The following is a 25821-nucleotide window of genomic DNA, read 5'->3' as shown; positions in this document are numbered from 1 at the left end:
TATTACGTATTGTAGATACGTTTTTTCTTGTTATAAGATGCATTTAATACAGTAGCAAAATAGGCGTGAATTAGGGTATTCGATCGTATTTATGGCGTGAAACGGGGTATTACATTGTCGATTGTATTTATGGCGTGAAACGGGGGATTACATCTCAACAAATTCAATTATAATACACAAAATTTGTATTTCCAGTTATAAAAAAGATTCTCAACCGAAAAATACTCCAAAAATATAGCAATTTTCAGAGAAATTATGTAATATATCTGAATACATAAATTGTATTAATTAAAAAAAACATATGAATACATTTATGACATATAGCGAGACAATGAATACAATGAAATACATAGAATACAGCGGGATACATTGAAATACAATGGAAAAAAAGAAAGTGAATACAATGAAATACATGGAATATAGTGAGATAAATTGAATTACAATAAAAAAAAGACAATGAATACAATGAAATACAACGTGATACGTTGAAAAAACATTAAAATATATTAAAAGAAAATCAAGTTGCTCAGCCCCAAACTCCGTCGTCTTTGTTCAAGAACAAACCCTAATTTCCGGCGAATCCGCCGTCGAGCAAAAACCCTGAATCTCACTGTTCTCACGCTGCCGTTAATCGGAGGCTTCATCTCCTTTGGATTCAATTTCGGTTGCAGAAATTACTAACACTGCTTGGTCCATTCTCACTAATCTGGTTCTCTACTTCTAAAGCGACGATGAGTAAACCGGTAGATATCGGCGCAACTGCCACGCCTCAGTCGCAGCAGCCACCATTGGCCACCCAAGTCCAAGCACAAACAGTAAACGATTCGGTGCAAAATGACTCAATTGCCAATCTCCGCCAAATCTCTGGTGCCCTTTTGGCGGTCCATTGCTGCCTCACTAAGCTACAACAACACGTTGATTCCATCCAGGAGGCTGCTCACTAGCTGGAAGTCTTCGTAGTATACCGGGCAAAATCACCGTTTGTGACTAATGGTCGGTGATGTGGGTGAGAGGAATTTTGAGAATATCGTGTGGGGAAGAGAATGTCATGTATCAAAGTAGAGAGAAAAATAAAATAGTATAATTGAATAGCGTATTTAGTGGCTTAGGGGCAAGAGATAACCAAAATTAGATATTTTACTATAAACATTAAAATGTATCTATAAAATATAATTTTTTAAATGGTATTTATTTTAAATAAATAAGGTGTTAATCTTTGCTATAGGAGGTAAAAATTTCTTTTTTAATTGAAAAAATGGACGCATTAGTATTTGCGAATTTACCAACACAATAAGCTTACAAATTTACATTCAGCCCATTCTTAAAAGTTACTCTCCAACATTTTTTGTATTACGAGTTAAATTCAAAAGTTCAAGAAGGGAATGGATTTGAATAGAGTTAACATCGATAACATTCACTAGTATATACTAGGAAGAAATCTTCTGCGCTATAGTTGCAATTGAAGAACACCAAGGGAATAGATGCTCCTATAATTTACAATCAAAAGTTAGAATTAGGTCTACCAAATACGTAAACCTTCATGGGGTGCAAAAATATACGGACGACCATTTCATATACTTAGATGTGCATGAGCACCAAAACTAGTAAAACATATTTCTTAACTTGCACTCCTCAGACGGGCAGAACCCCGAGTCACCCTCGTACTTTGAGATGATCCAGGCTTGACAGTATCAGAATCATTACCTCCACGGGTCCTTTGCCTGTTTCTCGTTAAGGGGGTATCAGCATCGGTCGCTCCGCAGGTCCTCCGCCTCTTTCTCATCAAGGGTTCACCAGGCTGCTGACTTTCATCAGGAGCAGATGCATCATCTTCTTCGTCTACAACTTCTGCTTTTGTTATGTTATAATGCCATTCTGTCCCACACCCTGGACAAACTTTTTCAGCCTGAAAATAATGGGTTCAACGATAGCTTAGTTCATCAAGCTCGCTTTCCTAGATGAAACTTTTTTTTATAACCAAGAAATTTTCAAGGGCCAAATGGCGTACTGTTTGGAACTAAGTGGATAATGGGCCCTCTCCTACACTTAATGCAGACTTTTGGTTCATCGTAAGGTTCGACCCTGTGACGTGCACCTAACCCACACATCACGCATTCCACTCTTACCATTGAACCAAAAGCCTTGAGGGCAAAAAAGACATTTTGTCTTTACTACTATAGAAGTTTTTCTAAGGGGAATAATAGGAAAGAAGAATACCTTGTGTTGGGAGAACTTCATTCGCAAGCAGTACTGATGGATGCGAACATTACAGCCTTCATTTTGGCAAAGCTCAGCCTGGTCAAATAATCATATCACCATGAGTTGGATGATCTAGCAGCCATATAGTTATGATAGACACATAGGCATCTTTCTTAGGGATGGATGTTTGTAGTGACATTATCAAACCAAATTGCAGTAAGGGAAGATGAATTGAGTATTCAGCTAAAATGGCAGTAAAAGTGCTCCAATTTGAAAGGAGAAAGTTGTTCAACAGAGATCATGGAGATCAAATGAAGAAATTAAGAGAGGAGCAAACCTTCACTGCAGCTTCATTGCAAACTTCACATGGAGGAACCTCATTACTGCGAAACCAACTTCTAAGATCAAGAAAGGAACGCACTCCTAGTCCTATCTTACCATCTGTTAGAGAAAGCCACTGATCCTTCACAAGTTCCTCAAGGGTCTTTTCCTTTTGAGACATCGAGAAATTCCTAAACGCTGCAGGAATTTGCACTGAACCTCCCTGGGACTGGGAATCTGTTCCAGCCAGGAACTGTTGATCAAATAAATTTCCAGCAAAGAAATTAGTGGTACAGCAAAGATACAAATCGGAGCTATGTAAAGTACAAAGAGCTCAGATCTAATAGCAACCAAATTTACTAAGTTTATACGAGAATATTTTTTAATTCAGAAGTCATAACCATATCCTGCCATCCTGCCATTTTTAGTTGACATTCTACGAAAAGGCACTTCATATGTATTAACATCCTGGTCAATGAACAAGGGTAAAAGCCTTGGTCCCGATGAGACATGGGTTTAAGTCCCATTCCATATCCTCTAACTGATTGAAGAAAAGTGTCCACTCTTATCATCAAACAAGAGAAGTAAACAAATAAACAGGAGGTTTTGGTATTCACAATAAATAGTTACCATTCAGTCTCTGTTGACTGTAAGTACATATTGGTCATGTGACTCTTAAGTAAAAAATCAAAAGCCTCATTATTAAGTAGCAGATAACCTCTGAATGAGTAAGAAAATGATTTGCTGCCATAAGATGATACTAGCCAACCATTCCCCGAATACTTTATTTTACACTATTTTCCAGATAGAAACTTACTAAATATGAATATAGAGGCAACAGAAAGCAAGGCAATCAACATGAATATAAAGCAAAGATCATCCGAGGCCATAAATATCTGCCTCCTTAGGGCTTTATCTTTTTATGTTGCTGTTCTTTGACCTGTAAATGCTGCATTATCTCTATGTAGAAACTGTATGTGCACGTGCGCGCTTGTGAAAATCAGACTCGACTAGTTACAAGTATGAACAAGTCTAGCTATATTGACCTTGGCTAGAGAAGGAAAGTTGTCAATAGTGTAGAACACTTTATCTTCTAAACCATAATTTGGCATTTAGCTAATCACTCACACGAAGATAGCAGCAAGCTAGATACTATAAACGATGGAACTGATAGTAGCCACTGACATTCATTTATTGTTAGGAAGTAAGAAAACCTGATTTTCAAGCCGTATGTTTAGTGCATCAATGGTTGAAATACAACCCAAAGATGCCACATCTTGAACAATTGCTTCAATCTGCAATTATAGATGACCACATAAATCTTTTTTTTTTTTGAATTCTAATGTCAAAAAGAAAAAGGAAAAATCTTAATCTCATAATGACATTACTAGCAAACAATGTTCAAGATCTTTGTATATTCCTATTTAGTTTCTTTAAGAAACACTAACCAGTCTTAGCTAAGAACATAATACAATGGAAGCAAATGATTAGGATTAAGGCTAAGTTACTACACAGATACACTAGGTCCAACATTTGCAAGGATTTTTTAATTATAGCTAGAGAATCTTATGTCCATGTTGGGTTAAGTGTGACATTTAGAGATCTTTAATTGTAGGGAACACCTAAGTTACCTCAAAATACAATTTACTCAATATTTGAATGAAGTGGGCTTGAGTAGAATGGATGCAGATGAGTGGAAGATTCATATAGCAGGACCCAATTAGTTTAGGATTGAGGCTTAGTTGATTGATTGAGATCAATTACCGGAACCAACTAATTTAGTTATTCAATTCTTCCCTTAAAACGTTTAGTGTAAATTTGTTTGAGAAAAGGGACACAAGATTAGAACGAAGTAAATGAAGAACACCATACCTCTTCCACTACTAACATTTTGAGCTGGTATAAAGTAAATGAACAACGCATTTCAATTTCTCAATTTTAATGGGCCTCCTGAATATTATTTTGTATATAACTAACAGAGCTTAGAACTAAGCTTGACTGAAGGAAGATTCAGTTCATGTTTCTACTGTTATTTGAACAAAAGGTCAGTTGCTTTATTCCCATATCGGATTCATCATATAGGTTACAGGATCATGCAATTCATTACTAACTTAATCACAAAGATCTATGTTTTAGAAGGCTAATAAGATGCGAATCTTCTTCCTTTTCCGTCATCTTTGATGTAAGTTTAGGAGGCAAAGCTATTCCCAGCCCTTGCAAAAATGGTCAAATGGAAATACAAATACATAACGGTGTCAGAGTTCAAATGAGAAAATTAGCACTCAGCAGTTTCTTTTATATTCGGTGCAACCTATTAAGTTCTTGTTCTCTAGTTCATAGTCTAATGAAGGTTTTCCTTTTACATTCTATTCCCTTTCACAAAGCAAGAATATTCCTAGACAAAAAATTATGGAAATACTTCCTCAAATGAACACGGAAAGACCATACAAACAGCTAATGACATTCTCAACACAGTTCAAAAGACCTAAAAATTAAAGGGATAAAAAGCTCACAACGCCTTTATAGAAAGCAATCTGAGGAACTGAATATTTAGTTCCGAGTTTGGATTGCTCATCTGAAACATTGTTAACAACACCATAATACACCTTCCCATCATACTGGTTTCTACATGCCCGTAACTCAAACTGCACATAAGCGAGCTCCTCATTTATCTTTCTCAGGTATTCATTAAACATTGACTGTTGATTAGCTGAAACATACACATATAAAATCAGTATCAGAAACCAACCTTTTTTTCCTGCACAGTCACTAGAAAAGAAAAGGATTTTTAATCTATTTCAGTTAATTTTATACATCACTAATGAAAGAACTAATTAAATTAATAGTAATACTTATCAGCAAAAGACAGAAAAGATAAAATCTTAATAAAATCAGAATCATTAAACATTTTGTTCCTTTAACAATAAAATTTACCCCCTTTTGCACATAAGCATCAAAATGGAAATTTTGGTAATAATTTAACTTTCATAAATATATAACACTCCTTTAACAATTTTAAAAAAGAAGCTTGAATAAGATTTCTAATTGGGTTTTTGAAATTGATAACCATCCCTTAACAATTAAAACTGAAATTTTCATAACAAAATAAAAAAAATCCCATAAAAACATGAAAATCACTAATATTGTAATTGGATCATACGAGTTTAACTAAAAACCCATAAACTGATGCGAAAAAAAGAGTTTTAAATGAAAAATAAACTGAAGTAGAAAAAAAAAGACCTGCGGATTTGCTAGTGACTTTGAAGAAAAGAGATTTGAAATCAGTTTCTTTGTGTGGGCCGCGAGATAAAAGAGCTTGAATTAGCGTATGCTGCCGCCATGAAAGCGTCGGCATTGAAGAGGAATTTGAATTTGCAGTGACGAAAAGAGAAATTTATAAAACCCTTGAAACTGTGTAGAGATATATATAAGTAGAAAATGCTGGCGGGAAAAAGGATTCCTTCTTCCTTTACATAAATAGCCCGTCTAATTCACTACATTAGTTTTTTATCCGGTATATTATGGGTGTTCATGGTTTGACGGAAAATTGATCCAAACCGATATTTTTTTTTGATTGGATTGATTTTGATTTTAAATTTTAAAAACCGATAATATTTGGTTTGGTTTTGGTTCTATTTTAAAAAATCGAAAAATAAACCGAATCAAATCGACTAATTATATACAAAATTTAATACAGTAATTATTTATATACAATATAATATTTTTTTGTAAATAATTTTAAATATTTTATGCATTTTAATTGTTATTTTGAATTTTGGTTTATCCTTTTATATCTTAAAAGATTGCCTAAGCCCAAACAATAGGACTCGACCAATTTTCTTTTTATTAAGAGACTCTAATTCTCTAACCCTCCGCACATACTTTTGCCTAACAACAACAACAACAACAACAACCTAGACTTTTGCCTAACAGAATAGTTAAAAAAAAAACACCACAAGAGTAAAGAAAGCAAATTCAAATTGCAAGACAACAATAGCTAAAGCTTGAGAAAGCGAACTTTTAGTTTGTTTTTTGTTCATTCTTTTCATATAAACAGGTAAATAACCTTTCAGTTCTGAAAGAAATATATAAAAAAGCATAAATTTAGCAAATTATTTTCAGATTGTTGTCTAGCGTTGTTTTACTATTATCGACTTATCATTAGCTTACTAAGAACCAAAAAACCGAACCAAACCAACAACAATCAAACCGATGGTTTGTATTTAATTTGGTTTGGTTTTGGTTTTAAAATTTAAAAAACTGATTAAATTGGTTTGGTTTTAATAAAAAACCGACCAAACCGAACCCTAAATACCCCTATGATATATTATGCATTAAAATACATACTACTATATATAAATAATATTCCTTCCGTTTCAGTTTAGACGAGATAGTTTGATTCGGCACGGAATTTAAGAAAAAAAAGACTTTTAAAACTTGTGGTCTTAACAATTTTAGGGGTAAAAGTTTTGCGGGGCCATGACATTTGTGTGGTTATAAAAACTTCTTATTAAGGGTAAAATGGGTAAAATGAAGAGTTTAAAGTTAATTATTTCTAAATTTAGAAATGTATCATTTATTTTGAAACATACTAAAAAGGAAATCACCTCATTTAATTTGAAACGGAGGAAGTATATTCATAGGCGTTTTAGCTTTAGCAGTTGGCATTAAAAGTTTATTTAGGCTATTTTTTTTTCCGACAAGATTTTGACATTAAAAGTCTATTTCAATCCTACAAATCAAAATTTAATTTTAAGGATGTTAAACTTTAAAAACTTCATAAACTTTGCTTTTCCTTAATAATTGAGATCTTTTATTAAGGGTGAAACAATCATTATCATCTCACCACATCCTTGGATGATTCACCATAAAAGACTACAAGAATTTTAAATCGTGTATAAAAATGATAGGCCTATCTAATGCGAGTTAAAATTGGTTGAATTAATGAACAAATTAATATATAATCTCATAAAACTTACTTGGTTCAAAGATGGTTGACTCAATTTAGGCTATACACGTGTCATGACCCAACTCGCCCACTTCATTGGTAATTTTTCATTTGTTTGCTGTTCTCACTATATTAAACTAATAAAACCTTTTTCTTTTCCTTACTATAACTATGAAACAAATCAAACAGAAAAACTTGTTTTTCTATGTTTTGATAATTCTTCTTGCGAGTGATATTGCCAATCTATTTAATGGATCAACTACTTCCTTTTTTAGTCCTAGTACGGGTACTAGACAAGTATATCCCATATTCCTTTATATATTCATCCTATGCATAAAAATGTTTTCACACTTAATTTCACATCAAATAAATATCCACAACTGGGATCCCATCCAACTTAGTCCTAATGATCCGGTATTTCTCATTTATTCTCTGCGGATGACCTTACCCTTATGGGTAAGGTAAACAAGAAATCTCTTAACACTATTAAAAGGAGCATCTCCATCTTCTACTCCTTGTCTGGGCAAAACATCAACATGCACAAATCTAAAATAATCTTCTCAAAAAATTGCCCCACTACTATCACTAAATAAGTTGCTAAAAATTTCAATATAAGTGTTAGCAACACCTTTGGCAAATACCTAGGATTTCCAATTCTTCAAAATCATCCAAAACCTAGGGATTACCAATTTATTATTGACAATATGCAAAGGAAATTATCTTCATGGAAAGCCAATTTTCTGAACATAGCGGGTCGTACCACTCTAGCAACATCAACTCTCAATGATATCCTTAGTCATGTAATGCAATACACCCATCTCCCCACCAAAACTCTAAACCAAATTGATCGTATTCAACGTAACTTCATCTGGAGTTCAACTAATGAGACCAAAAAAGTCCACTATGTCAACTGGAATACCATTACTAAAAGCAAAGAAAAGGGAGGGTTTGGCATAAAAGATGCTAATACAAAAAATTTGATAGCTCTAAGTAACCCAGCCTAGAGGATTATCTCCACTCCCATTGCCTTATGGTGCAAAGTTATTATACTGAAATATGCAAGGAACAAAACACTAACCTGTACCTCATTCATATGGAAAAACATCCTAAAAGGGTGGTCAAATCTGCACTAAGGGCATTACATGACAACCTTGCAAGAATTCTAATCAAAACCTTTGGTTATCCAATTGGATACCAAATCTCCAACCACTAAGGGAATGCATCAAAGGTCCTCTCAATAAGCATGAATTATCCACTAAAGTAAAGGATATCTTTTCAAATGGCCAATGAGATTCCTCTAAATTATCTTTTGAACTGTCTGCCAATATTATGGAAAAAATTAATCAATTTCCTATACTTCTTAATGATAATAAAGACACTTCGATATGGAACATGAACTCTAATGGCTATTTCATCAGCAAATCCTGCCTTACAATTATTAAACCTACAAAAAAGCCTCAATATGACTTCATGTGGATATGGAAACTAAATTGCCCTAATAAAATCAAATACCTCTTTTGGCAATGTCTTCACAATAGTCTACCTTGCAGGAAATATCTTTAGCATATTGGGATAAATATAGACAATGAATGCCCGATGTGCCACAATGAAGAAGAATCTATAGAGCACATCTTTATCAAAAGCCCCCCAGTGCATCACTTATTGAATGAGCTTGGTATCACTAACCCTACTCCAACATCTAACCAACACTGACTCATCCACATTAGAAATCAGATCCCTAGAATCAAATCCCACATCTGGAATGGTCAGACCTCCTTCCCTTTCTAATCTGGGGAATTTGGATTAATCGGAATTACAACAACCTTAATAACAACAATAGAAAACCCTCCTTAAAGACCATTTACAATCATGCAATTGAATTCCACTTCTTCAATACCAAAACCCCCCTTCACAGGTTACCAAAGTAATCCAAGTTAAATGACATGCTCCTCAAAAAGGATGGATTAAGCTCAACATAAATGGGGCATGCAACAAAACAGACGGTGGAATAAGGGGAGTATTTAGAAACAATACGGGAAAGTGGATTCTAGGTTTTCATAAATATTGTAGTGCTTTATTTCCTCTACACATGGAACTACAGGCACTCCTGGAAGGACTTCAGTTGGCTTCAAAATTCAATCTTTACCCATTGGAAGTGGAAATAGACTCAACTGAAGTAACTAACGCAATAAGCAATGGACATCCAGTTCTTACTAATCTAATTCTTTCATGCAGGTCATTAATGCTTCAGGAGAAGGGCCTTCTACTACGATATAATTTCAGGGAAGGGAATGTTGTAGCTGATGCACTAGCCAAGGAAGCAAAAAACAAAAACAAAAAAGTAATTTTAACCTAAAAGGGACTAAGATGCTTGCTGAACCGCCGATTTTTCTGACAAAGGATATGAGCGGGAATAGCTTATCTTAAAAAAAACTACCTATCTCTTTATGTAATATGTTTAAATCATTAGGGAACCTAAACATTACAAGTGGCAACAACTGTTTGCAAGAGGGGATATCTAGCCTCGATGTCACTATGACATGTAATATGTAAGACTTTATCTAGTATTATATATAAATTTCCAGTTAACTACTCAAAAAAAGAAATTGGACTACATAGGCTGCCTAATTAGTCCAAACCTTCAGATGGACTGATTTGGATTTGCCTGAATTGACCCGCTAATGAATATAGCGTTTTTTTTTTCAATTTTAGTTCCCATCAGAATCTATTTACATTCAATAGTAAAAAACAAATATATAATTTGTATAATTTTTATATATAACATACAAAGTGTATATTAAATATATAAAAATACATACTTTTTTAGCTATTAGTTTGAAAGCGGCTATACAGTATCATTTTCCCATAAATAATATTATATGCCTAGCCAATTAGCTAAAATTTGGGAGAAATTCAAAAATAGCCAGATTTACAAGTGGTCATTCAAAAATAACCACAGTTTCAAAAGTAATCGAAATTTAGCCATTTTTCATGTAAAGATAAATCTGAAGGAAAACACTATTCAAAATCCGGAAAAATACTCCAACATAATATACTAGAGTTCCAGTATAATATACCGGTCCTGCATAATATACTGGAGTTTGGAACACCGGTGCTCCATTCTCCAGTATATTATACTGGAGCTAACAAAGTATACCGATCCATATTCTGGAAGTTCATACACAGGTGCACTAAACTCCAGTATATTATGCTGGACCGATCTCTGTTGCAACAAAATAGTGGCTATTTTTCAATGACTTGGCAAATGCTGGTTATTTTTGAATGACCAGTCCGAAACTGGCTAGACCGTGCTATTTTAACCTAAAATTTGGGCTAGTTGGACATGCCATGTATAACACTCGCGCGCACACAAACAGATTTGGTAATAGGAGTTGTAAATAAACTAATAGTTCATAATGATATTGACCTGTTTAGAAATCAAAGCACACAAGTAAAAGAAATTGTGAAAGCAAATTCTCTTTTTGCAGGCCAAAGTAGAAATAGAATGTGAAAAAGATCAAGAAAAAAATGAACAGAAACAAACACATTTCAAGGTACAAAAATAGAGAGCTAACGAATACACGAGCAATCAAGGTACAAAAATAGAGAGCTAAGGAATTTCTCTTTTCTCTCTAGTTAATGAATTATGAACCATATAGTCAACTTGTTTATCAGGGACATCCGATACAATTGGGAACGGGGTGAGCTATTGTTACATTTGTTATGTTTATACATGGGAAAGAATCATCAGAACTTCCATCTCCAAAGGAGAGTACTAACATCAGCAGACTTGTATCAACAAATGAAATTGAGAGAAGAAACATGCTACATTTGTTACAACATAAACAAAGCTAGCGAACCATTGCAATTTGGATGTTGAACAACATATCGCATCTCTGCTGCAGACGTTGAATCATGTCTATCTTAATCCTGACATCTAAGACCTACAAAACAATTGTTCCGCATTGAACTCCTTAGAAAACCAACAATAGTAGTATGTCTAAATCCCAAACAAGTTCGGATCGGCTATATGAATCCTCAGTGATCATGTTGTTCCATGCAAGCTCATATCATGCCACTATTATACAAAAATAGAAATGAGAAGTACCAGAAGTTCTCTATATTTTCTACTGGTATAAAATCTCTAACGACTCCTTAGAATATTATCCCTAATTAAAATTCATCCTTTAAACCTGAACTGGGTACATGGATCCACTCTGCACTAGCATACAAATAATAGAATGAACCTTAAATGAAAAGTTGGAACAAATACCTGATTACACAAGAAAGTTACAAAATTCCCAATCTTCCGTTGACATGTCAACGTACTCAACACTACCATCTTCAAACATGATCTGTTAGGTTGGGTTGGGGCAGTTGAGGGAAGAACAAGAGTAAACAATCAGCCAAATTACGGGTGTCCGAGTTCCATTAGAAGAAATTCAAAGCTTCCTTACCAAATGTTTTTTGGTGATGCTGTCAAACTGTTTTATAATTCCAAAAGACCTGAGAAAAACAAGGTATTCAAGACCCACAGTAAGTCAATAGGACTGAAAAAGGTAAAACATGAACAAATAAATGAGAAGAAATTAAATGGGCAACCAGTGGCAGTGGAAAAGTATCCAACAGAGAAACTTCCTAGCTTCTAGGTTTAAAGGATACTGTCTTTGAATATCAAGTTAACAAGATTGCAACCACTTTCATACTTGGCTACCACACACATAAAGTTAGTAGACAATTCCTAATGCAAATAATGTTTAGTAGAAACCTGAGGATTACATAAGAAAAGTTATAAAAGAGACCTCAAAAAAGATTCCACGAAAAAAGAAACCATGGAGACCACATGTGAAACAAATTTGTAATTACTTCTCTGAATAGAGATGAAGGTTTCATGAAAATATCTCAGCATCAATAATTGAAACCTGAAGTTTGAATAGACTTCCTAGAAAGAAACTAAGAAATATTTTATAGTATTACTACAGTATCTAATCATTGAAAAAAAGAAAAAGATAGAAAAGATAGTGGATTTATGAATACTAATGAGACAGACATACCTTTGATCAGAGGAGCGAATTATTCTTATAAGATGACCTACGCAGTTACGAGGACGCTGGATTCTCTGAGCAGAGTCACAATTCCAACTTCCTAAACAGCATGAGATCCAAGTTAAATCAAAGAGACACTAACTTTCCTAACACAGATATCATGGAAGTCAAATGACTACTTAACCTACCTTTTGGAGGAACTCCAGTTTGACAACCCTGTATAAAAGTAAATAAAAGGTTAATAAGTCCAATATCGGGGGAAACAGATAATGTATTATAGGAATCTGAAAGATACTAGAATAGCATTTGAAACCGCTTCTTCGAGAAACAAAGTGTATGCAACTGTTCGGCCTGTATCCTCAATGGAACCAAACCAAAGGCAGTAAAATGGGAGAAATATGAAGGAAATAGTCAGACATAATTAACAAAATATAGGTACCCATAACTTGGTCTTTAAAGGAAGCACAAACGAGATAACAAAACTTCCTTTTTTAATAAGCATAACTTAAGCTGGAGATATTCTCTGTGGCATCCTATTGTTTTCTCTGCTTTTCCTCTTTGCACATATAATTGGTGAAGAAATATTTTGACCCACCTAAGAATGATATCCTTTTATTATCCAAGACAGGCATCTAACACACTTAATAGGCTCATAGATCTGGGATTAACATGACACTAGCCTCTGCCAAACACAAACACTAAGTCAGTCATCCATCATGCATGATTTTCCAGCTATCTTCATCTTACAAGAATCCTAACAGGTTATTAACTCATAACGCTAGGCGGACCCAGGATTTATAGATGGCGGGTGCACCCGATCTTAATCGATATTGATGGCTCTCGCCATAATGATTTGATTGGTTGTTCGGTTCTGCGTTAATTTAGCGCACTTCCCGACTGAATATATATATATATTAACTTAGTTATATTTATTCAACTTATATATACAAATCGATCATCCAATTAATTAAATAGATTTAGCTTTGATTTAAACAAATATTTTTAGAATTGTATGTTTTACCAGCATTTTATAAATTATAGAGAATCACATCCATTCTAACGATAATACATATAAAAAACAAGATACGTAAACTTAAATATTAAAATCCCCAAGAGAGAGTCTGTGAAAAATAATGTAAATGGATTAGAAATTAATAAGATAGAAAAAAATTAAAGGAAAAGAAAAAAGGAGCAAAAGAAGAATGAAAAATGATAGCTAAGGACACTACCGGTAAGAACGGTAAGAAACAAAGTAAGGGAAAAGGTGAAAATTAGTAAAAATAAGGAAATGACTCAGGAATTAAGGAAGTGCCATTTGCCATATTCAGTTTTTGCTAGAGTAAACTATCTTTGAATTCAAAAGAAGAAACAAAAAAGAACAGTTGCATGAATGGGTTTTGAACCCAACACGCCAATCAAGGAAAGGCGCTTGAGCAGGCTTCTCGACCAACGTCCCGTCCAAGTTTTTGTAAATAAGGGGCCAACTAATAAGGGGTCCTCAGTATATATATATAGCAGTGTTTTTGTCGAGGCTAACGGGTTCTGGTGACCCCTCTATAATCAACGTGGGTCCGTCTCTGTCATAACACACTTCATGTACCATCATGAAGCCCTCGCACTTTTACTTAAGAAGAAGTCTGTTTCGCCCTCATATCCTTGTGTTCCCTTTCTTTATATATTCTTCTTTGATAACCGTGGTGACCGGGTCAGCTTGTGCGCACCTTGACTAATTCCACGAGATACCTACTACCTCCCACCAACAACATATAGCAGGTAACTCTGTCAACCACGGCTTGAACATAAGAAATCACCTAATGTTTTTTTGTCTCCGTTGGAATTTGAACATGAAACCTCATGGTTCTCAACCGACTTCATTGACTACTAGGCTACACCCTTGGGTGCCCCTTTCTTCATATTTCAACTACAACAAAGTAGTTTATGATCATCATTTAAACCTCTAGTCCACCAAGGGTTTGAGATTGTTTTATGTTTTTCTGCAAACATATAAATACAGGTCACAGCCAAATAATGAAAGCAGAAAACCTCAGACCTTTGCTATCTTATACAAATCATCTTCTTTACTGTATTAAGTTTCCAACAAATGCAAGAAATATCATATAGATAGATCATGTCATTTCGCATGGAAACGTGATCTTCCAACTTCTTTCCAGGGAAAAGCAGCATGGTTCTTCCACAGGGTAGCCCTGCCCAATTGGGAAAAGGAATGAAGGGAACTACTTTTAGACAGTAATATCAAGCATCTTGTCCTCTTTACAACTCCCTCTAACAAAATTCAGAAAGGAGCAGAAATATGTATGGCTCGATAAAACTGAAGGTCATAATTTGCTATCAATTTTCATTTTCGCAAACCACCAGGACAATTATGGACAAGCACTAACGAATTTGGTCATAAATCTAGTAAATAAACGTCCAAGCGAAAAGAATGAATCGACCCGACACACACACTGCTCTTATATCTCAGATCATAGACAGAGTAGAGATACACACATGTTTTAGAGATAGCAATGCTTTCACTTTGGGAGAGGACGCAGCAACTTGACATGCCACTAACTTTAATGCAGCATCTGAAGAGGAAAGTTTTCGTTTTTTAGGTTTAATTCCCAGCTTTCGCCTACATTTTACAGCACCACAGTGGCAATCTTGATCTGCACCAAATTGAACGAACCTGCTACACTTGTTAGACTGAGCAAGGGCAAATGCACACTCGGAGATAACAGACTGCTGACCAAAAATGCTAGGATGGCAGAAAACAATCAAAATAAAAATTCAATGTCCATACTGATAATCGTAGGTCAGATGCTCGCCCTTTTTAATGTCACGTGTCGCAAATATGCCAATTCTTGTCTCACCATCCATCAACCTGAAAATATGATTCAGTACGAAAACAAATAATTCCCACAATAGGCTGGTATCCCTGAGAAGAAGGTTTGAGAGAGCTACAAATGAATAGTAAATATTAAGCCGTTTATATACCATTTCTGCATCTCAGTATTTGGACAACAGCTATGATTAATGTATCTGGATTTGTTGCCCTTGTAAGTGGCATCAATCACCATATCCCGATTGATCTCACACAAGTAAAAGTTTGTTTCCCCACTATGCTTCATTTTCCAAAGTCTCTCTTCACATGTTTTGTCATCAATAACTGCAGTTGTAACAGCTCAGAATGTGCAAAACATGAAATACTCTTCATATTAAGCAAGAAGCTGAAAGAACTTCACCTTCTCCAACATATTCTATAACAAAATCTTTTCTCTTGATATCTTCACCTGCCTCAATCCCACTGCCACATTTCTCAGTCTGCATTTTACGTGTCAACAAAGCTTGACTATCATAGATGATTATTGGTTGGTTTTCAGAAGAACGAAAAGTTGGAAGAATACAAAATAAGCAACAATAATTTATTTTTACACCAGATATGTGAGAAAATGAAATGCAAAAATAGATATGGCAAATGGTACCACCCAGCATTTTTTGAGGCATTTGGAAGTTGGTACCATTTGGCAAATTTTATGTTTGTTTAGGTACTAATTGATTATTATTTTTACTGTATCATTTATTGATTGATTACTTTTTATGAATCCATCATTATATAATGAGCTTGACTTACTTCAGTCGGCTTGTAAACCCTGGTCCTTTTTTTAAAAAACGACAAACAAAAGAGAACCTAAAAGAAAAGATGAACATGAAAGGAAAATTCAAAAACCTATGTTATGACCAAAGCACTAAGATACCAATCATAACTACTCAGTCAAAGTATGTACAACCTCTTAAAAGTGGAAAAATAAGAAACATCAGGTTCTAAGCTTCTTTGGTGTCAATTGTCTGAAAAATGAAAATGCTCTATATGGGAAAGGAATTGTCTACGCTCCTGGTAACAAAAAGACTAATAAAGACAAGGTCACAAATGATATAAATGATGACTCAATGCTGTCAAAATGCACGCAATAACTAACATATGTCCAAATATCTCAGTGTTCAAAGTTTATGTGCATACCATAACTATTTTCATCTTCTTCACAGGACGTTGATGGAATGGTTTGTTCAGACAAGCACTCCCACATTTACACCCTGAGGAGCAGCTAGACCATAAAATGCTGCAAGAAAAAGCAAAGTGAAATAACTAACAACCCACGACTTCACAGATGGTTTAAATGTCAAGATGCTGAAAGTAGTATTTTTTTTGCACCTCAGGTGCTACTTCATAGGATAAAGGTTTGCAAAAAAGTTATCCAACATAATCCCAAATTATGTAAACCCTGGATTGGATGATTCTGGATAAATCATCCAAAGAAGTCTCACCACTTTATTTACAAGAGGGGGTAACTATAACTTTTCGCTGGATAAGCACCTATTATGATATATAACATATTAAGGCACCATCTTCTTATTTCATCTCTTCTACTTTTTTTATTTTGAGAAGGTAACATTCATCTCTTCCTTTTTTTCACGCCCAATCAAGCCTAGGCTTCCTGCCACATCCCCTTTCATCAAAGTCCAGCTTTCCTCCCACCTTAACCCTTATGCCAGGAACCTTGCTATTCTCACTCTTACAACATAGTCAGAGCTGCCTCCCTACCCATTTAGAAACCCCATCCTACAAGCACCACACTTGCGGATTAACCAACCCCCACCCCATGCGAGCCCTCTCGTATCCCCTTCAGTCCCTCCTTCCCTCCCGTATTAAGACTCAACCCACACTCAACTTCTTCTTCTCTATTTTCCCTTCCCCTTGCTTATTCATCCTTCCATGCGAATTCAATATTTATCGCCTTTCTTCTCTTTATCTTCTCTGGGACAAGCTTTTTTTTTCTTCTTTCTTACGCAATTTTAGTTTGTTTTTTGTCAGATTGATGGATGATGATTCTGTGGCATGAAAAAATTAAGTTGGACTAAGTTATAACTTCTAGAGTTTTTAAAAAATATTTAAATAACAAAAAGTAAAAGATGATGTCAAGGGCCTACTTGGGAAGCAGCAATAAAAGGTCATCTCATTGCAAGTCAAAAACTCCATTGGACAATGATGAGATATCTGGTCATTAATCAGGACACGCCAAACATGTGACATGACATATAATCCAACCCATAATCTCCTCATACCATCCTATCCAGAGAGAAGGCATATCCCATTCAATTACCAAACAGCTCCTTAGTGCAGTGACTACCTTCTCCTACAATGAAACTAATACCACTAGTCATTCCATCAATTATTCACCGATAAAAAATGAGTAAAGAGCTTTGGTGTAGTGGTAAGATTGCAGCACCTGGTGCGTGGATTAAGCACATGTCAAGAGGTCGAACTTTGCTGCAGACAAAAGCCTAGCATTTAAGTGGAGAAGGGTAGAGCGGCGGACCCATTATCAACTGAGTTTTGAACCGTGCACCAGTGGTCCTCAGCGGTTTCTTGGTTATCAGAAAAACGTTAAGTAAATTCATCTAACCCTCTCATACATCCACCAAAGATCAAATACATCTCACCATCAAACTAATAATTGCTAAGAATATATAAGACTACTTTTTTTTTCTGATAAGGTAAGATTTTATTCAAAAGCAGTATCAAGAAGATACTGTGGCAAAATACAAAGAGCTAGACTTGACACATTAAATCCCTATAAAATCTAACAAGTCGAGCATATCCTGGAAATGTAAAAATAAAATTTCACTCTTCCAGTAATACATATTAAGAATACATCTATATTTCACTACTTGAAGTTGCTCCTTATTGCCCTCAGAACATCTCCTATTCCTCTCAGTCCAGATGGTCCATGCTATGCATAATGGAATGGTCAACCAGATCTTCTTCTGAAATTTACCTGCATAAATTGACTTCCGGCATCCTAACAGACTTCTGAGATTTCCAAGAATAGTACATTGCACACCATAAATTTCCATGAAAATGGTCCAAATCTGCCAGGTGTAATTGCAGTCCATAAAGAGATGATCAACAAATTCACAAGAGTTTTCACATAGATAGCATCTGCTATAAAGCTTAAAGCCTCTTTTCCGCAAATTCTCCTGTGTCAAGCATGCTTCATGGACCACCAACCAACCAAAACAAGCCACTTTGATTGGTGCAAAGTCTTCTAAATCAGCTTCCAAGGCCACATAGATCCCAGTTCAGTGTCTTGTTAAATGAGTTCTCTATAATAAGAATTGATGGTGAAAACTCCTTTCTATTTAGAATTCCAGCACAATACACCTACCATCCCCTGATTTATCTTCACAGAATGCATCTTTTGCAAGAAAAAGGTCCCCTTCATGCATTTCCCGGTCAAAGAAAATCCTCCTGAACTGGAATTCTGAGAATTCCAGCCATCTTCACTAAAGATGTCAGCCATTAATACATGGGAAAAGGGCCAAATATACCCCTCTACTTTAAGATATTGTCTACATTTAACCTCTGTTATACTAACGGGCCAAATTTACCCTACCATAATATCGGGCCACATTTACCCCTACACTCAGCAAACTTTAAAAAAATTACCCCTCAGTCCGTCAGGTGACCCAGAATCTCCCAAATCATTTTAATTAAGTTACTGATTCTTCTTCTTGGTCCACTATTTTCGAAATAATTGGCATTTACGTACTTTCTGAATTGGAGAAAAAAAATTAAATAATACAATTGTTAATAAACAAAGTATAGTAAATTGAAAAATCTAAATTAGGTAACTTTTCTAAATTCTAAAAGTATTTACCACATCCCAGTTTTAATGAATTCGTTTCACCAAATGTATGGAGACTTTGCAAGTATTAGTGATTGAAGTTGAAGTTCCTCAGAGACTTACATTGTCTAGTTCAACTTTGCTTTAATCAATACACATTGTTGCACTCTTCAGTAATTGATCGAACTCTATACTAACCAGGCAATGACAGAATATATTTGAACATACATGTACATACATGATGGTCAGCTGCATATAATACACAATAAATAGACCCACTGAATTCTACGGTATGTATATGATTGAAAAACAAATAAAATTTTAAACCAATTCCAAACCCATTATTACAAGAAGAGAAGTAGGTGCATTGGTAATTTAAAAAAATTATGAATAATTTGTATAGTCTAGTAACTTTAGCATTCACATCAATAGTAATTTCTGAAAATAATGGAGCGAGAGGAACAATAGGTGATATAAATAAAAGGAATTTGGGAGATTTTGGATTACTTAACAGATCACCGAGTAATTTTTAAATGTTTGCTGATTATAGGGGTAAATTTGGACTGATAGTATAACGGTAGGGGTAAATTTGACCGGATAGTATAACGAAGGTTAAATGTAAACAATATTCGAAAGAAGAGGAGTAATTTTTAGAACAATTAACTGGACTAGCAGCCCATATTAGTTATAAACTTTAAATAAACCTATTTTATTTTTATAACTCATTTTAAACACTGTACATATCTTTTTTACTGTTTTTAGCCAGTTAAGCTAATCCTAAATGTAGGAATTGTGATTTGAAATCACTTAATTTTAGGGATTATAAGGGATACGATACCCATCTGATATTATACAAAGTAAATAATTTCGATTTCTCTCTCCCTGCATTCCCTTTGTTCTCGCTCAATCTCACCGATTAAAGTTAAGCTTCTCTTCTCGTTGAAGTGAAGATTTCTATTTCTATAAATTGGTTATGATCTTAACAGGGTCCGAAAAAGGTAAGGCGCACTGTTATGGGCGGACGGGCTAAGTGAGAAGAAAATACTTTACTGGGGAATTATGGTTATGGTGTGGTCTTGTTGATTTTAATGGAAGAAGGAAAGATATGGAGGTGTTCGTTGATGTTCGATGTATAATTATTGTAGAACTCAGTATATAGTCGGTGTGTAATGTATATATGTTAATTATACATAGATTTACAATGATTATGCATCAAACATACACTGTATACTCTGTGCGTAATGTGTAATGAACTATGAAAATACGGTATTTATACATATTGTGTGTGCATATATATATATATATATAATGAAAGAAATAATGGGTTTAGACTGACATTATTGTGATTTGTGTAGAGATTTTATTTTTGTTTGTAAAAAATTCCATTGTTAGGGTTTCTCTAAATTGTGAAGAAAGAAACGAGACAGAAAGAAGAGAACGATCATTTCGCCTTATTTTTTGCTATTCAGGGAGTTTTATCTGAAGCTATATGGCTACACTATTTTAGGGTTATTTTTAATAAAACTTTATGGCTAGGAAAAGTTGTAAAAGATAGTGGGCCAGCTATTTACGTTTTTTCCCCTAATTTTTAAATGTTTGCTGATAATAGGGATAAATTTGGCCACATAGTATGACGGTAGGGGTAAATTTGGCCGGATAGTATAACGGAGGTTAAATGTAGACAATATTCGTAAGTAGAGGGGTATATTTGACCCTTTTCCCTTAAATACATTAGTATTATTCACCACACTGTGAAGGCAAGGAAATTGCTCTTTTAACAGTCCAATACCATCGCAATTGTCTTTCCACGTCCTAACACTTTGCCCATTTCCATCTATAATGCTAACATCTTGCTGAAATCTCCCAGAAACTGACTATCTGTTTCCAAACAGCAACTCCATAGGGTGTTTTCACTGCCTTAGGAGCCCAAACCCCTCTCTTCCATATTTGATCTCAATGACAGATTTCCAAGGCGCTACCTTGCCATTTCTGCAGCAAACTTTAGTTATGAACTTCTGATTTCCTAACTCTAAAGCTTCCATCTTCCTTGTGTCTAATTATTGGGCTCCACTTAACCAATGAAACTTCTTTCTCAGAATTTATAAGTAAAAATGTCAAAGCTAGATTACCGCCATGGATGGAACCAAACAACCTAGTGAACTACCACCCTTTTCCTTTTCTTTTTTTATAATATTTTGGTGCTGTAGAAATTACAAACAAAAAGTGCAGACATATCAAATCCATTGCAAGAATATCAGCAGAACGTGTTACTGGCATATTAGGCCACGAGTACTTCTATATAGAGTCTATTAACTTTATCTAGAAAGGAAGAGGAATGCATGCAATGCAGAAAATTGTCAGCTAGAACCATGTAAGAACTCCCAATCAACAAATTTATGCAGGTCATGGGGATGTAATTTCCAAAAAATATATTTAAGTCTATCAAAGTTCGGACTGCTAAATGAATTTTAATTTGAGTCATCCTTACCTACACAGACAATCCCTGCCGCACACGTCCGAAGATCCTGCTGTTGAACTGCAGGAACAAAATATGCCATCATCTTCCAGCCGCCGCTTAACCTTCTTGGTGAGGTATATATCTTACAAATAGTTAATACTGACACAACTAAAAGCAGAGAAATGTTGAAGGAAGCTATACAAAGATAAGAAACAATGCATATCAAACAGAAGACCGAGGCAATTATCTTATCAATCAGTGTATAGGATTAAGAGATGTTTAATTAGAAAATATACTATCAAACTTTTAAAGTGCATCAAATAGATCTATCATAATTAATTCTATTGAAGGATACTACGCTTTATATAGGTAAAGGGTGTGGGTTGCCATTTATTCAACCAATCTGGAAGTTCAAAGTCAACAGGATCTCCAATCTCGCTTGTCAATTTGTTGAATACATGCCCAATCCCACCATGGACAGCACTCTGTGCAGAAAGGAAAATAAATTGCATATTAACAAGATGCTGATATAGCAAACATAAACACACACACACACACACACACACACACACACACACACCACAGACTTCATAAGAGAAGCTCCGTAACAATCATATAAGAATAACATATCAGAATTCTCATAGGCTTTTTAGCTGACACGTTTTTTTCCATTACGCTACTCTGCTTTTATCCTTGCTAAACTACAAAATACTAATTTTTCAAGTAAAGGAATAATCCAGGCAAAAGAAAAACGAAAACAGCAACTATACAGTGGATACTTCTAGTTAGGCTGTGCCACTAAAAGAATAGTTGAACAAAAAAAATCTTAAAAGAAATTCTATCAAAAACTCTCCTTATTAGGGACAACATTTGTGTCCAACAGCAAATGACCTGTGCAGACAAGGACAGCAGACAGCAAGATGAAAGAGTCTATGCTGTGTCAGATGCAAGAATATATAACGGTCTGATATATTACTTTAGAAAGGATCCTAATCAAAGGAATAAGCTTAAAAGGATTATCCCATTTAAAACCGAAGCAGTAGTTTTATATAGTAAAAAGGACTATTCCATTTCACATATACAAAGGTGTTAGCGCGCTGCTATGTAGCTTAAACTTAGAACCCGCAAAGTGCTAACCCCCTTTTATGTGAGAAAAATTTACTTGGATGGCCTCTTTACTTTGCTTTAGATATATTAGAAGAGAATTTATTTACAGTAAAGTGCTGATTTCCCCCTTTCTAATCAATTAAGGAAGCTATTAGTACCTACATCTTTCCAATAAATAGGAAAAGAAATACAGGGTCATGACTAAACATGCGGAAATAGGTCAAAATAACCTGCAGACCCCATTTACGTGGGGTAACTCTTTTGCAAGAAAAATTGACGTAAATATTATGCTGAATAAAGAAATAAGATAGAAGAAAAAAGAATCTCGACCTTCTTCATAGCTGGCATGGGTTCAATCATTCAGTAGTAGCAAAAATCAGTTGCTATAGCCTATAAGGGCAAAAATAAATGAATCAGTTAGGAAGCAAGGAAGCCAATATAAAGTGTAGAAAACGCTATATCAAAAATCTATTACTGAAAGTATGGCCAAAATCCAAGCTCACAAACCAAAGCATATACTATTACAGATTGGTGGTAATCATGCTCTTTGCCATGCGTGTTTCCAATTTATGGTGCTAGTATGATTGAGTTTTCCTAGGATTTGAACTATTAGCTTTTATTGCACAAATCCACAAAAAAACTATTTCTCAGAACCATGAGTAGCCTTAAATGACATTAAGATAACTGTGTAATGCATTTGCAGTTTGGATTACTGCAGACCTGAAGCAAGGTGGACTTAATCAAATGGATAAAAGATTATGAGGTTATCAGCAACACTCATGAACTGGATAAAAAGATTAAGGACTTCATACTTTAGCCAAAAAGAAAAAAAAAACATATAGATTCAGGAGTTGAAGTGTTTCTTCAAGTAGGTAGTATATTAATGAAGCATGCAGTATTGTCCTCAACGTATTCCAAACTCTATTTTATGTCCTATTCTCGTGTGATAGAAAATACTCGATGCATTCCAAACTCTCTTCCACATCCTTTTCTCACGTGATAGAAAATCCAAAGACCAGCTTAAATTTTGTCACAATGTCTCAAATTTGACAATATTTTGAAATATCCAGTTCTGCAAGCTGCAACATATTTACCAAACATTCTCAAAAAAAAAAAAAATATCAAAAGTACCTGCACACTAAGGGGTCGTTTGGTTGGAATAAGATTTATACCGGTATAAGTTATGCCGGTATAAGTTATATTGGGATAAGTTATGCCGGTATAAGTTATATTGGGATAAGTTATGCCGGTATAAGTTATATTGGGATAAGTTATGCTGGGATTAGTTATGATGGGATTGTTGTTTATTCATTATTTGGTATGTTGTATTAAGAATGACAATTGCATAATTTCTAAGAGGAGGTATAAGTTATACTGGTGTTAATTGCCCCACCTTTTATAAGGTATAAATTATCCCAGTACTTATACCTGGTTTGCTAACCAAACAGAGTATTAAGGTGGTATTAAATTTTTATACCACCCTTATACCTTTTTATACCTCATACCAAACGACCCCTAAGTATTTCTTCAGGATACCTAAGAAAAGCTGATCTTAGAAAATGATAGTTTAGCCAATTATTGATCTTCTAAGTTATGTTAGAGTTGCACCTAGCATCCAGAAATGACCACTGGGTCAGTTTTAATATCACAAAGAGTAAATACATGGACAGTTACTATAATTAAAAAAAATGTTTAGAAATGTAAAATAACGAGAGAGAAAAAAGAGAGAAGAAAAGGAAAGAAAACAGTCAAAACATTGTAAAAAATTGAAAAATAGGCAAGGAGAGAGTTCAATATATTATTATCAATTTTAAGTTCACGCAGCAAGCAGAGGCGGAGACACAATCTCAACTTTATGGGTTCTAAATTTCAGAACGAAGACAAAAGTGCTAATAGTTGGGTTCTAAATTTAATTTTACAAATACAACAAAAGTTATTGGGTTCGACCAAACATGCATACATGCTTATTATTGTCTTAGAAAACACTAATAAATTACTTCTTCCATCCCAATTTGTTAATCCCTTTTCACTTATTAAAGGTCAATTTTGACCAAAATTGAATCAGGCATATTAATACAATTCTATAAAAATACAACAATATTTAATTATATTAGAAATCAAGTTAGAGTACATCAGAACCAAATGTAAACAAATTTAAAGAGAAGTAATTGACACAAATTTAAAAGAATTGTAGTCAGTTTTAAAACATCACAACAAATGTAAACAAGATTAAAAAATCAAAATTAAAAAGAAAATTTGGGAAGAGAAAAAATATTTAAAGAAACAACTAAAACACATCTTAAGGAATTGCAAGCAAAACAAACTCTTAATACTCAATCCAATTTGAAACAACGCAAAAACAGAAAATTTTATAGTCTTAACAACTGACTCTGGTCACTCAAGATTGGTGGAAATCAAGAAAATTACTATATCTGACTCAGAAAATAGAAAAACTTAGGTGAATTTTCAAACTCCACTTCAAAAATTGAAAAAGGGCAACATTTTACCCTATTATATAAACAAAAATGTAGGTTCGGTGTTTTTGCTAGCAAAACTAAATGAGACGAACTAACAGAAGAAGTAGAGAAATAAATAAGAGAATAGAAAAACAAACCGTTTCCAGTGGAAAATAGTGGTCGGCGGCGATTGCCGGAGAAGTAAGTGTTCGACGCGGCAGGGAAGAGAGAGAGATGTTTCAAAAAAATTGCCCAAAATGTGCACTTTTTAAAAATAAAATGCATTTATAAAAAATATAATGAATTTTATAGAAAGTGATATTTATAGAAAGGCGCATTCAATGCGGTTTTATTGACGATTTATAAGTGGCATCAACTGAACGTAAGTTGCTCTATATAAATCGCATAATGAGCTATAAGAGCGGCTTAGCCGATTTAGAATAGCTGATAAGCATTAGGTGCTGAAAAGCACTTTTAAGTGCTGAAGCTAATTTAAAAAATAAGCAATTATGTGTTTGGATAAAAATGCTGAAATTAATAATAAGCAGTTGAAGAACTGGGTATACGAATAGTTTTGTTTAAAAAAAAGTATTTTAGGGATAGA

The 25821-nt window shown here is 34.5% G+C and overlaps 2 protein-coding genes across 3 annotated transcripts; both read right to left on the bottom strand.

Moving 5' to 3' along the window:
* Positions 1 to 1393: 1393 nt before the first annotated feature.
* Positions 1394 to 5947, bottom strand: LOC104223335 (uncharacterized). 2 transcript variants are annotated; one of them, XM_009774759.2, is made up of 6 exons: positions 5761 to 5947; positions 5034 to 5230; positions 3735 to 3815; positions 2537 to 2773; positions 2218 to 2295; positions 1394 to 1906 (listed from the first exon to the last, which is right to left on the bottom strand). In XM_009774759.2, the coding sequence occupies exons 1-6, from the start codon at positions 5873 to 5875 to the stop codon at positions 1619 to 1621; spliced, it is 996 nt and encodes a 331-aa protein (XP_009773061.1). In that variant the 5' UTR covers positions 5876 to 5947; the 3' UTR covers positions 1394 to 1618. The 2 variants fall into 2 exon arrangements, with proteins under 2 accessions (XP_009773061.1, XP_009773062.1); XM_009774760.2 differs by lacking the exon at positions 3735 to 3815 and having other exon boundaries at positions 1428 to 1906.
* A 5110-nt stretch (positions 5948 to 11057) lies between these two features.
* LOC104223336 (histone-lysine N-methyltransferase ASHH3-like) lies at positions 11058 to 25497 on the bottom strand. The gene is made up of 14 exons (XM_009774761.2): positions 25376 to 25497; positions 23092 to 23151; positions 22010 to 22139; positions 21685 to 21796; positions 16532 to 16631; positions 15756 to 15834; positions 15508 to 15679; positions 15314 to 15394; positions 15022 to 15199; positions 12702 to 12729; positions 12523 to 12613; positions 11926 to 11974; positions 11742 to 11823; positions 11058 to 11412 (listed from the first exon to the last, which is right to left on the bottom strand). Exons 2-13 carry the CDS (start codon positions 23119 to 23121, stop codon positions 11746 to 11748), a joined length of 1128 nt encoding a protein of 375 aa, XP_009773063.1. The 5' UTR covers positions 23122 to 23151; positions 25376 to 25497; the 3' UTR covers positions 11058 to 11412; positions 11742 to 11745.
* Positions 25498 to 25821: the final 324 nt, after the last annotated feature.

This window comes from Nicotiana sylvestris, chromosome 11 (assembly GCF_000393655.2).
Source record: "Nicotiana sylvestris chromosome 11, ASM39365v2, whole genome shotgun sequence".
In the NCBI taxonomy this organism is placed as follows: Eukaryota; Viridiplantae; Streptophyta; class Magnoliopsida; order Solanales; family Solanaceae; genus Nicotiana; species Nicotiana sylvestris.
The sequence above is the reverse complement of the archived record's forward strand: the minus strand, read 5'-3'. Positions and strand labels throughout refer to the sequence as shown.

What these genes read in the sequence shown, in the direction of transcription:
- LOC104223335 (XM_009774759.2), bottom strand. Translation starts at nt 5,875, where the DNA reads ATGCCGACGCTTTCATGGCGGCAGCATACGCTAATTCAAGCTCTTTTA. An exon ending in GCAATGAAGCTGCAGTGAAG is followed by an intron (nt 2,296 to 2,536) that starts GTTTGCTCCTCT and finishes TTATTTGACCAG; the next exon opens with GCTGAGCTTTGCCAAAATGA. An exon ending in TGAAGTTCTCCCAACACAAG is followed by an intron (nt 1,907 to 2,217) that starts GTATTCTTCTTT and finishes CATTATTTTCAG; the next exon opens with GCTGAAAAAGTTTGTCCAGG.
- LOC104223336 (XM_009774761.2), bottom strand. Translation starts at nt 23,121, where the DNA reads ATGATTGAACCCATGCCAGCTATGAAGAAG. An exon ending in CCATGCCAGCTATGAAGAAG is followed by an intron (nt 22,140 to 23,091) that starts GTCGAGATTCTT and finishes CTTTCTGCACAG; the next exon opens with AGTGCTGTCCATGGTGGGAT. An exon ending in TATAGAATATGTTGGAGAAG is followed by an intron (nt 15,680 to 15,755) that starts GTGAAGTTCTTT and finishes TTACAACTGCAG; the next exon opens with TTATTGATGACAAAACATGT.